Raw genomic sequence first — 12,789 nt, 5'->3', positions numbered from 1 at the left:
AGAATACCGAGAACTGTGTGCCTCCTCTAGAATCTTCTCCCTCAAGCCATCAACATTAGGAACACATAGGCGACCCTAGAGCCGCAAAACACCATCCTCACCGATAACAAACTCCTTGGTACCACTCTGTAGTACCGTCTCCCTAAGAACCAAAAAGTGTGGATCGTCGAACTGACGAGCCTTGATCTACTTGAATAATGAAGACTGAGCGACGATGCATGTAAGAACTTGGATGGGCTATGAAATATCCAACCTCACAAGTCTGTTAGCCAAGGACCGAATGTACAAAGCTAATGGCCTCTCCTCTGCTAAAATAAATGCCAAACTCCCCATACTCTCTGCCTTTCTGCTCAAGGCATCCACAACCATATTCGTCTTTCCCGAATGATAAAGGATGGTAATATCATAATCTTTTAGTAACTCAAGCCACCTGTGCTACCTCAAATTGAGATCCCTTTGCTTGAATAAATGCTACAAGTTGCGATGATCGGTGTAAACCTCACAGGACACCCCATAGAGATAATACATCTAGATATTGAGAGAATGAACTATCGCGGCCAACTCCAAATCATGTACTGGGAAATTCTTCTCGTGCGGCTTCAGCTTACGTGAAGAATATGCAATAACTCTCCCCCTCCTGCATCAATATACACCACAAGCCAATGCGTGAATCGTCGCAATACATAGTATACATCTCTGAACCGGATGGCAACACTAACACCGGTGCTATAGTGAAAGCGGTCTTTAGCTTCTGAAAGCTCGCCTCAAAATTATCGAACCATCGGAACGGAGCACCCTTCTGGGTCAATCTAGTCAAAGTTGTTTAAATAGATGAGAATCCTTCCACAAACCGGCGATAATAACCTACTAACCCCAAGAAGCTCCTAATCTCAGTCGTTGTAGTACAACGAGGCCAACTCTGAACTGCCTCGATGTTCGTGGGATCTACTTTAATACCCTCGCCTGATATTACATGCCCCAAGAAGGCCACATAATCTAACCAGAACTCACACTTGGAGAACTTAGCATATAGCTTCTGTTCCCGCAAGGTCTGAAGCACCACTCTCAAATGATGCTTGTGCTCCTCCACACTACGAAAGTAGATAAATATGTCATCAATGAAGACAATGATAAACGAGTCAATATATGGCCTGAACACCCGATTTATCAAATCCATAAACGCCACCGAGGCATTAGTCAAACTGAAGGACATCACTAGGAACTCATAGTGGTCATATCTAGTCTTGAAAGCTGTCTTCGAGGCATCCGAATCATGAATCTTCAGCTGATGATACCCCGATCTCAAGTCGATCTTAGAGAACACCCTGGCACCCTGCAACTTTTCAAACAAATCATCAATACGCGGCAATGGGTACTTGTGCTTAATGGTAACTTTGTTCAACTGGCTCTAATCAATACATATTCGCATAGTCCCATCTTTCTTTTTCACAAATAACACTGGTGCACCCCAAGACGACACACTCAGTCTGACGAACCCCTTTGCTAGCAACTTCTCAAACTGTTCTTTCAACTCCTTCAACTCTATCGAATCCATACGGTATGGTGGAATAGATATAGGTTGGGTACCTGGAGCCATATCAATAAAAAAAAATTGATACCACGATCTAGTGGCATACCTGGTAGATCAGAAGGAAACACATCGGAGAACTCCCGCACCACGGGCACTGAATCAATCGTCGAAGTCTCTGCAGCAGTATCCCGAACATAAGCTAGATAATCCAAACAACCCCTGTCAACCATGTGTCTAGCGTTCAGGAAAGAGATAACTCGACTAGATGCACTGACAGACGAACCCTTCCACTCAAATCTAGGCAACTCTGCATCGCCAATGAAATAATCTTGGCATGGAAATCAAGGACGGCGTGATATGGAGACAACCGCTCTATGCCCAAGATGACCTCAAAGTTGGTCATATCAAGCAACAGAAGATTTGCTCTAGTCTCATAACCACAGAAAGTCATAATACATGACCGATAGATCCGATCCACAATAACAGAATCGCCCATTGGCATGGACACATATACAAGAGTACCCAAGGACTCACGAGGAACACCAAGAAAATGAGAAAACATAGATGAAACATATGAATACGTAGACCCTAGATCAAATAGTACCAAAGCATCCCAACCGCAGAAAAGAATAATACATCTGATCAGGGCATCCGAAGCTACTGCATCTGGTCTGGATGGAAAAATATAGAACCTAGATGGAGAGCCACCTGACTAGCCTAAACCTCTAGGACGACCCCTACCCACTTGCCCTCCGCCTCTCGGTGGCCGGACGATTGGTCTGGCAGCTATTTCTGTAATTATAGGCTGCTGACCCTGCTATACTACCGTGTCGTGAAGCCTAGGGCAGAACCTCCTCACATGACCAAGATCCCCGCACTCAAAGCAACCTCTCAAAATGGTGAACTACTGACCTGAAGTCTGTCCCTGATGGCCTGAATACCCACTAGACGAACCCCAAATACCTGGTGGACGGTAGGAGCTCTCTGGAATGGCGCTAAAATAAGGCCGCACTAAAGCACCTCGAGGAGGCAACGATGCTGGATATGTGGGCTTGCTAGACTGACCCCTCATAAACTGACCTCTGTCCCCAGACGGAGTACCACTAAACCCTTCAAAATATCAAAACCGCTTATTCTTCGACGTATGCTCTCGGCTCATCTGACGAACACCCCCGATCCTCCGAGCTATCTCCATAACCAGATCGTAAGAAGACAATGGATTCTTGATATGGATGTTGTCCCTTCCACGTTGCATCAAGTTATCAAATTCGATAAATCTTCGGAGATCAACAAGCTTCATGAAGTATCAACTTGGTGGTGATTGCAAATACAGATGCCAAATAGCAGTCATAGAATTTAGTTGAGGACACTGTTGTTCATACCTCAACTGAAAGAACACAAGGGTAGACTGATGTCGACTAAAAACATGATGTGATTCAATAGCCAGAAGAAAATGAGAACATTAAAACAACCACAGAGGAGCTCGAAGATGTAATACTATTTGTCCATTGGCAAGACAGAAAAGTTTACACCGGAGCAAATCTGAGCCCATGGATGAAAGGTAAGTTAATTGAAATTTTACAAACTAACACAGATTGCTTTCCTTGGTCGCATTCAGATATGACAGGTATACCACCGGAGGTAATGACTTATAAGTTGAATGAGGATCCATTACACCCACCTGTCAAACAAAAGAAAAGGAAGTAAGGGTCCTTCAAAAATAAAGTAATCCAGGATGAGGTACAAAAGCTTTTGAAAACTGGTTCAATACGAGAGGTAAAGTACCCTGACTGGTTAGTTAATATCATAGTGGTTCCAAAAAAGAATGAAAAATGGCGAGTTTGTTAGATTATACTCATTTAAATAAGACTTATCCTAAAGATTCAATACCTTTACCGCATATAGATCAATTAATTGATTCTACTACAGGTCATGAGCTTTTAAGTTTCTTAGATGCATATTCAGGTTATAAACAGATAAAAATAGACCCTCTTGATGAAAAAAAAACTTGGTTTATCACAAACAGGGGGACTTACTGTTACAAAGTCATACTATTTGGCTTGAAAATGTTGGGGCCACATATCAGAGATTGATGACTAAAATGTTTCAAGAACACTTGGGAAAAACCATGGAAGTCTACATAAATAATATATTGGTTAAGTCAGCACAAGTGGGGAATAATTTTCAACATTTTCTTGAGACCTTTGAGCTTCTCTGCAAGTACAACATGAAGTTAAATCCGAAAAATGTGCATTTGGTGTGTCTTCAGGTAAGTTTTTAGGTTTTTTTGTTTCTAACAGAGGTATTGAAGTAAATACTGCATAGATCAAAGTTATTGAGGAAATACTATATATACTCACAAGAAATAAAGAAGTGCAAAGATTAACATGCAGGATAGCAGCTATGGGAAGATTTATATCAAAGTCATCAGAAAAAAGTTTTAAATTCCTTTCAGTATTAAAAAAGCAAAATCAGTTCGAATGGACTGACGAGTGCCAACAAGATTTGAAGGACCTAAAGACGTATCTATCGAATCCACCTCGGTTATCCAAACCAAAAGACGAAGAGAAATTGCTCATTTACCTTGATGTGTCAGAAGTAGAGGTAAGTGCGGTATTGGTATGGGAGGATAAAGGTAAATAATATCTAATTTATTATGTTAGTAAATCTTTACTAGATATCGAGACACAATATACTCACCTTGAAAACTTGCTTTAGCTTTAGTCATGGCATCAAGAAAGTTGCGACCTTACTTTCAGTGCCATCCTATTTCTGTTGTAACTGCTTTCCCACTAAGGAACATACCCCATAAACAGGAATTATCAGGTAGATTAGCTAAATGGGCAATAGAACTAAGTGAGTATGATATCATATACCAGCCTAAAACTGCAATAAAATCACAAGTGTTAGCAGATTTTGTAGCGGATTTTATCTCGAACCTAATTCTTGAAGCAGAAAAAGAACTACAAGTATTCACCGGAGCTAATCCTGGGACTTGGACCTTATTTACTGACGGTTCCTCAAATGTTAAAGGAGCAGGTTTGGGTATTGTTTTAATTCCAACCTCAGGTGAAATCATAAAAGAAAAAATAAAATGTTATGCAATCACTAACAATGAGGCAGAGTATGAATATGTGATTGCAGGCCTAGAACTGGCACGAGAACTTGGAATCGAGCAAATTGTGATCAAAAGTGACTCGCAGCTAGTAGTTAATCAAATGCAAGGGACTTACATGGCGAGCGAGACACGAATGCAACAATACCTCAAAAATATACGAGAATTGCTTAGATAATTTCAGACATGGAAAGTTGTGCAAATACCCAGGGAGGAAAATGCAGAAGCAGACGCGTTGGCAAATCTCGCATCTGTCGCAGATGCAACAAATGCGGAAAATGTTGTTGTGGTACATTTGTTTCATTCGGCACTCGATCAAACCAAGAATGAGGTAAATTTTAATAATTTAACTTGAGATTGGAAAAATAAATTTGTGAACTTTTTGCAGTATGGTATCTTGCCTGAAGATAAGAAGAAATCCCAATTGTTACGGCTGAAAGCTTCCCAGTACTACTTAATTCGTGGAAATCTATATCGTAAAATAATTGGTGGACCTTTAGCACAGTGCCTCGGACCATCACAAACGGAATATGTAATGAGAGAAGTACATAAGGGGCATTGTGGAAATCACGCCGGGGGAAGATCGTTGGTGTAAACATTAATAAGGGCGGGATATTATTGGCCAAAAATGGAAGCAGAAAACTTCGTAACCATGTGCGATAAATGTCAATGATATGCCAATAACATGCATTGACCATCAGAATTGTTGCATTAAGTTATTTCACCATGGCCCTTCATGAAATGGGGCATGGATATCGTAGGGCCTTTGCCTCAAGCTAAAGAAAATGTACGATTTCTGTTAGTTTTAACGGATTATTTCTCAAAATGGGTAGAAGCATGTGCGTTTAAACAGGTACGAGAAAAAGAAGTTATGGATTTCATTTGGCGAAATATTATATGGCGATTTGGGGTTCCAAAGGAGATTGCATGCGACAATGGCCCACAATTCATAGGCGCAAAAGTCACTGAATTCTTCCAAAGTTGGCAGATTAAACGAATTACTTCCGCACCTTATCACCCAGCGGTCAACGGACAAGCTGAGTCTACAAATAAGGTTATCATTAATAACTTAAAGAAGCAATTTGGAGGAATCAAAAGGCAAATGGCTAGGAGTATTACTAGGGGTGCTATGGTCTTACCGAACAACGGCAAAAAGTAGTACGGGTGAGACTCCATTTTAACTTATTTATGAAACAGAAGCTTTGATTTTGGTGGAGATAGATGAACCAAGCACGAGGTACACACATGCCACTGAAGCAACAAATGAGGAAGAGTTGTGGGAAAACATGGATTTGATAGAAGAAAGGAGAGAAGCAGTACTAATTCTAATAGCGGATCAAAGCAGATGATTCAACGATATTATAACAGGAAAGACAATTTGAGATACTTTAAGATTGGGGACTTCGTCCTCAAAAAGGTGTTCCGGACAACAAAAGCGTCAAATGCAGGAAAATTGAGTCCAAATTGGGAAGGTCCGTATAGAGTTAGAGGCATTGCTGGAAAAAAAGAGCATACGAGTTGGAAACCATTGGTGGCAAGGTGTTACCGTCAAACTATAATGCAGTCCATCTGAAGAAGTATTTCTTCTAAATGAGGTTAATATCCACGGTCAGGTATCACGCTAGTTCAATTTTATTTCGTTCATTTGAATTTTACTAACCATTTTAGATGATAGGCAAAAATCTGGCTCGTACCAAATGATGATATTAGACCCGAAAGACATGCGGAATACTGAAAAATTCCCAGACTAGGTTACAACTTTTCTGATGAAAAAAAGGGTTATGCAGTCATCATTTAAAAAATTATCTCCGAGTCCCGTTGTTTTTTCCTTTTCAGGAAAAGGACCAAAAGAAAAGAGTTGATCTGGTGTTCGAGATTTCATACTTCAACGTTCCAACACTGGGGGGACTATGCATATAGAAGATTACACGGGGAAGAAAGATGTATACCAAGGGCATAGTTCAGCCTGAATTAAAACCTTGAAGAAACTCTTGAAAAGTTTTCAATGGAGTTCAAACTCGCAAAAAGGGTGTAAGATATTCCCACGAGCTTCTAGGTTAAGGCCATTTTTATTGCGGGAAGATAGACCCAAATTTGTAAACCTGATACAAAAAGCAATTATGAAAATGTAAATGATGTACAAGATTATTCATTTGAGAGTTCAAAAAATAAAACTTCCTCAATATTTTTTGATATCTACTTCATGTTTCATATCTTTGCACCACTATGAATATGAGATGTAATCTTTATCAGTGTCGTTAATGTAAAAGGGCCATCTTTTATAAAAATCCATGCATATTGAAATCACGCTATAATAAAGTATTTTAAGTGCGAGAATAAGCTCAAAAATTAAAAGAGCAGAAAGCATAATATATGGCAAAAGCAATAAAGATATTTATATCATTACCCCAAAGAACAGGGGCAGCAAAACCTTCTAAAAATTGTCCAAAAAGAAAAAAACACAAGGAATTTCAACCAAAAACCAACAAACACTCTTAGCAAAAGGTCGGGAAAAGGGAAGAGCTAAGGAGCATCATCAACGGGAGAAGAAGGATCGACTTGAGGAGAAGAAGGTTGAACATCGGCTTCACCAGGATCAAGTCCATCTCCATTACCCTTAGAACCTTCGTTTTCAGGTGTGGAAAAGCTTTGAAGCTTCTGAGTCTGTTCAATTATTTCTCTAGCCTTAGCAATCTCAGCGTTAAGGTCAAAACCTTCCTGGCTGGCTTCAGTTAAAGTCTCGAGGCAAGTGTTTAAAAAAGCCCAGCTAACATCTAGTGATGACTTATCTTTAAGGGCTTCATAATCCTTCTCCCACTGCTTGATCCTAGCTTTCAATTCTTCTTTTTCTGCCTCCGAGGCTTCATAAGGTGTCTTCAAAGGAGCGAGATAACTTTCAAGGAACTGAACTTTATTTGTAGAAGCACAAAGATTTTCTTGAGCTTGGCTAAGTATCTGAACCAGATCACCCGCGTAAACCTCTTTTTGATTAAGGAGCTCTTTAAAACTTCTTATCTCTTCAGTAGCCTTGGAATGTTGTTCAGCAAAGGAGGATTCCAATTTATCCTTGTCTTTCTCAACTTGACTGGAAGAAGCTTTTAAAACTGCTAATTCAACGGAGACCATCCCCAGTTGTTGTTCCAAAGCTCTTTTTTCCTCTGAAAGAACGTCCTTCTCCAACTGAAGACCTTTAAATTGTTCTCTACAGTTATCAGCCTCGGTGCGCAACTCAATTAATTACTGATCGGTCCAAGAGATCATATTCATAAGCTCAGCCCCTATCAAATTAATCTACAAAAAGGCAAAAAAAGAGGAGTTACGAATGAGGAAAAGGAAAGAAAGAAATATAAGTAAAGTTATACCTTGAGAGAAGAATGAACGATGTCATTCATTAAAGTAAAACGACTGTGACCCTGTAACTTTTTATTTTCCATAGGTCCTAACAACGACTTCAGCCACACATCAGCTTATCCAGATATTCTTAATAAATTCCCACCTTCGGGGACTTCAATTACAACTTTTTTCATATCCCGCCTGCTGTTAGAGCGCTCTGCTTCTACATGAGGAGCAACAACTGGAGCAACCATTGGGGCAACGCTAGGCAAAGACACGGGGGGGGTAACAGTGGGTAAAACTGGAAGGAAAGCAAGTGTCGGCTCTTTGAAAACAGGTTTGAGACCTTCTTCACCCTCAAATCCATGGGCGAATAACCTTTCAATAGGACTAGAGAGAGGATGGATTAAATTACCAGTGTCTTCATCAGAAATTTCTGAAGCAACACTCTCTGGCTCATCAGTGAGTCTAAAGGGATTGAACTTGATAGGGGATCATGGGAGACAACAGTTTCATCATCTGAAATCACGCGTCTTCTTACACGCGGTTTTCTCAATAAGGAACCTTCTTCAACATCCTCTTCATCATCAGACCCACAGGCTTCAATAGTTTTTCTCTTGGAAGAAGAGACACTCAAAATCCTTTCTTGTGCAGAACTCACAGAAAGCCCGATTGAGGGAACATATGCGGGACTGATGCCACAAATGGCAAACCTTAATAGGCAAGGGGTGGTGAAAAAGTTATACATGAACAAGTAAAGAAGGAAAATAACCACGAGAATAAAAAGTACCGTGAGTCTTTACTTTCCAACCAAATTTATGTGAAAGAAATTTCCAAAATCTTTTGTCCATAGGAGCAATGGTCAACATTTTTTCTACCCAAGCACGGAAGTTAGGAATTTCTTCGAAGACTTCCATGGTTGCTGAAAAAGTGAATATATGATTATTTAAAGGAACTCAAGACATCAAAGGAAAAAAAAACATACGTGTACGTGCAAAGTTTCTGGAAAAGGCATGTATTCTTCATCCACTAATCCACTGGAGGGGGCAACAACAAATCGGGCGTACCAGCCATGGTCACGATCATCTACGGGACTGACTAAAATCCTTTTACTTCTAGCCACGAGAGAAAAGACACCTTCACGAAATAGTTTTGGAGAATAAAGTGAAGTAAGTGACGAAAGGTAAAAGGAGCAAAAACCAAATCTGATAAATAACGAAGGCATGCCACGGTCCTCCACACGATGGGACCGATTTGACCAAGGCAAATATTGAAATAGCGACACTCGATGATCACTAGGTCAATGAGGGGTTTAAACCCTAAAGTTAAAGGATAGGTGTAAACAAAGAAAAACCCAGTATGGTAAAAAGTGATTCTTTGGTTGGCACCAGGAATCAAAGCTGGGAAATCTGGCTTCCAGTGGCATTCATGTCGAACTAAAGAAAGAAGTCCTCAAGTGAGCAAACTTGGATAATGTTCAACAGGATTAAGGAAAGCTAAAGAAGAAACTTAATTTTTCATGGCTTAACGATCTGATATAAAGGAAAACTCTTGAGGAACAATCTCAAAACTGTAGGCTCACACATGGGTTCATTCTGATCCCTATTTTTAGAAGAAGACCTAGGGGTTAAAGGAGCTCTAGATCTGGAAGAAGATGGCTTGACAGAACTGCTTTGAGGAGTAGAACTGTGAGTGGTTAATGAACTAAGATTGTAGAGTCTACCACCTCTCCTACTCCTAATAGGAGCAGTAGAAGGAGCCAGTTCATCGACGATCATGACCTTATGAGGATCTGGTGTTGAAGAAGACATATTTCACAAATAAAATACAGTGGGAAGATAGAGGAGAGTATGATGCATGGTTAAGGAGATGAATGCAAAGAAGAAGGAAGAGGATTTTGAAAAATCAAGGGAGATGAAATATTAATAAGGAGAGGGAACCGTCATCAAGGTTGATCATTATGAAGTGTCATAATAGAACCGTCACTTCGTGACTGATGCAGCCGCAGAAAAACCCTAAACAAATGCTGAAAACCCTTAAAAACGCTGAAAAACTGCAGAACCAATCAAATTAAGCCATGTGGAATGGGCATTAAATGGATGTGACGTACGTCGCATCGATTTTGAAAAGAGCATTATGATACTCGAGAAATGGCGACAAAGAATTCCCGCCATAAATACTTACCACTTCCCTAATATTTAGTTGAGAATATTCAGAAAGTGGAGGGACTATCTGTATGAGTAAAAAAAGGCATGACACGTGGATTATCATCGATGTGACCGGCCATCGTACGTGGACCATCAATATAGCAACAAGTGGAGAGTTAAAGAATGCGAAAAGGCACGGAAAAAATACCCCCGGGGTTACACTGAGAAAAGAACCGGGCCTGACAACTGTAAAAGGAGAAGCAGGAGCAGAATGTATAAAGACCGTTAAGAAGGGAAGATGCACAAACCCGTCATAAATATGGAAGGGAAATCGATACGGTTATGAGAAATCTTCAGCCATAAATACTTCCGTTATAATTGTATATGGTAACGGGTAATCAAGGCAATTAATGTCATTAGTGAGCCCGAATTAAGTAAGAAAACTGTTATAATTGTATGTTCCTATATAAGGACTAAAACCTCATTTGTAAGGGCATCTGATTGATTATTGGAATTTATGCAATCATTCTTTACTTTATTCTCAAGGTTTTAACCGCAATTTTGGGAGTAATTGTCAATCTATTTCGTATTTTCATTCCTTGTCAATTATTTTCATTCTTTGCTTTATTCTTCAAATTACTGGGAAGTGAAGTAAATCTTGGTTATCAATAACCCGATTTTTTCTTGACTTTGGCTTTGACTTTGACCGAGAAATCTATTTTTGCGTTAAACAGTTTGGTTTCGGTTTAACTATTTTTTAGTTCAAACGAAACTAAACCAATTATGACCGGATTTTCTTTCCCAATACCAAATCAAATCAAAACCATACTACAGTCGAATATTTTTATTCGATTTGACTGAAATTATCTATTTAATCCGATTTATCGATTTTTATTCGTACACCCCTAATTTTGATTAAGTACCAAACCTTTGTTTTTACATATTTATAATGGAACTGGAGAAGACGTCAAAGCTGGTAAGTCCCTTCCTGCTGATGATTCTTTGCTCGCATCATGACCAATTAGAAGATTTGTCAGTTGATAACAATTTGATTCCTTTGCCCCGAGGCCCCAAATTTCGATCTTAGTCTTACCAAACAATAATGATAATAATGGAGGATGCGTCCACGTTTTCTTTATATTTTCTTGTCAAGAATAACATAAGTAGTAAAATATTCACTACTAAAAATCTGCTAAAAACCGACTAACTATTTCCGACCAACGTTGGTCGGTCAAAAAAAGCGACCAAAAACCGTCCAGGTTGGACGGAAACTGGGAAATTTTTTTTTTATTTTTTTAAAACTAAATACCGACCAACGTTGGTCGGTAAATTGGTCAACGAATTGACCCAACTGGTCAGACAAGAAAATTTTGGATTTCCGACCAACGTTGGTCGGTAATCTTGATCCAAATTTTTAAATTTTAATAATTATTTTATTATTTAAAATATTTTATAATATTTAAGAATTTAAATTTAAAATTACCGATCAACGTTGGTCGTTTAATGTAGGGGAAGCATTTACCGACCAACTTTGGTTGGTAATTGTTATTTTCTACAAAATAACCGACCAAAGTTGGTCGGTTATTACGTCAACATTGATCAAATTTCGAATTACTTTTATATTTACTATCTAAATAATATAAATATAATTCGTTAACACTTTTGTAATACAAATAATGAATACACTAACATATACTATATATAACATGCTATTTTTAAATTGATTCATCGACTTATAACTTACTTAGATGCATCGATGAATATTAAAAACAAAACGTTTGACCTATATCGACTAATAGTAAAAACAAAACGTCTCGACTTATATCGATTAATCTAGCTATGCCATGCATTATTAGTGATGAATGAATGAAAAATAAAAGAATCAATACTAAACATCTTTGACATATATATATATATATATATAAATGGATCATAAATTAAATAAACGAAAGAAGCTATTAGTATTAAGTAAACGAGTTAAATTAATAAGTCAAACATGGTCAAACTTTAACAAGCTATATATATACACACTAACATATACTATAACAAGCTATATATATAGTTAAAGTATTACAGTGAAGTGTGTTTGTGTGTGTATATATATATATATATATATAAGAACACGAAGCGCTAGGACCACAGGGTCGGGTTCTTTTAGGGATAGACTTGGGAAGATACTAATTAGTATATATACTTTATCATCAAATATATCTATTTGTAAATTGATTCATCGACTTATAACTTACTTAGATGTATCGATGAATATTAATCGATGATTCATCAAAACGTCTCGACCTATATATCGATTAATCTATGTCATGCATTATTAGTGATGAACGAATGAAAAAAGAAGTTATTAGCATCAATTACAATATAGTGTATGTGTGTGTGTGAGAAATTACTCACATACTTAATTATAACTTAGAAAATTTACTTAGATAGATGCTATTATAATTTATTAAAATTAAATAGTTAATATAATTATTTATAAAGATTATGCTTATAGTTTATAATTATTTATAATAATTGCATAGTTAAATAAAATAAATGCTTGTAGTTTATAATATTATTTTTATAGTTTATAATATTTTAAGAAAAAAAACACAAAAAAAAAAAGAATTTAATTTTTTTTTAAAAAAAACCAACCAAAGTTGGTCGGTTTT

General features: G+C 38.0%; 1 protein-coding gene across 1 annotated transcript; it reads left to right on the top strand.

Annotated features, from left to right (window-relative positions):
• Nucleotides 1–2,759: 2,759 nt before the first annotated feature.
• LOC138897852 (uncharacterized) lies at nt 2,760–5,805 on the top strand. Its single transcript, XM_070183871.1, has 8 exons — nt 2,760–2,834; nt 2,975–3,092; nt 3,987–4,135; nt 4,291–4,570; nt 4,676–4,737; nt 4,831–4,935; nt 5,035–5,178; nt 5,500–5,805. Exons 1-8 carry the CDS (start codon nt 2,760–2,762, stop codon nt 5,803–5,805), a joined length of 1,239 nt encoding a protein of 412 aa, XP_070039972.1.
• Nucleotides 5,806–12,789: the final 6,984 nt, after the last annotated feature.

The sequence above is a fragment of the Nicotiana tomentosiformis genome, chromosome 8 (assembly GCF_000390325.3).
Source record: "Nicotiana tomentosiformis chromosome 8, ASM39032v3, whole genome shotgun sequence".
Taxonomy (NCBI): domain Eukaryota; kingdom Viridiplantae; phylum Streptophyta; class Magnoliopsida; order Solanales; family Solanaceae; genus Nicotiana; species Nicotiana tomentosiformis.
Note: the sequence above shows the minus strand (reverse complement) of the source record. Positions and strands in the feature narration are given on the sequence as shown.

Excerpts from the sequence above, each read along its gene's own strand:
- LOC138897852 (XM_070183871.1), top strand. The coding sequence starts at position 2,760 with ATGGATGTTGTCCCTTCCACGTTGCATCAAGTTATCAAATTCGATAAA. Across the intron at positions 2,835-2,974 it reads AGATCAACAAGCTTCATGAA|CCAGAAGAAAATGAGAACAT; the intron begins GTATCAACTTGG and ends GTGATTCAATAG. Across the intron at positions 4,738-4,830 it reads TCAAAAGTGACTCGCAGCTA|ACATGGAAAGTTGTGCAAAT; the intron begins GTAGTTAATCAA and ends AGATAATTTCAG.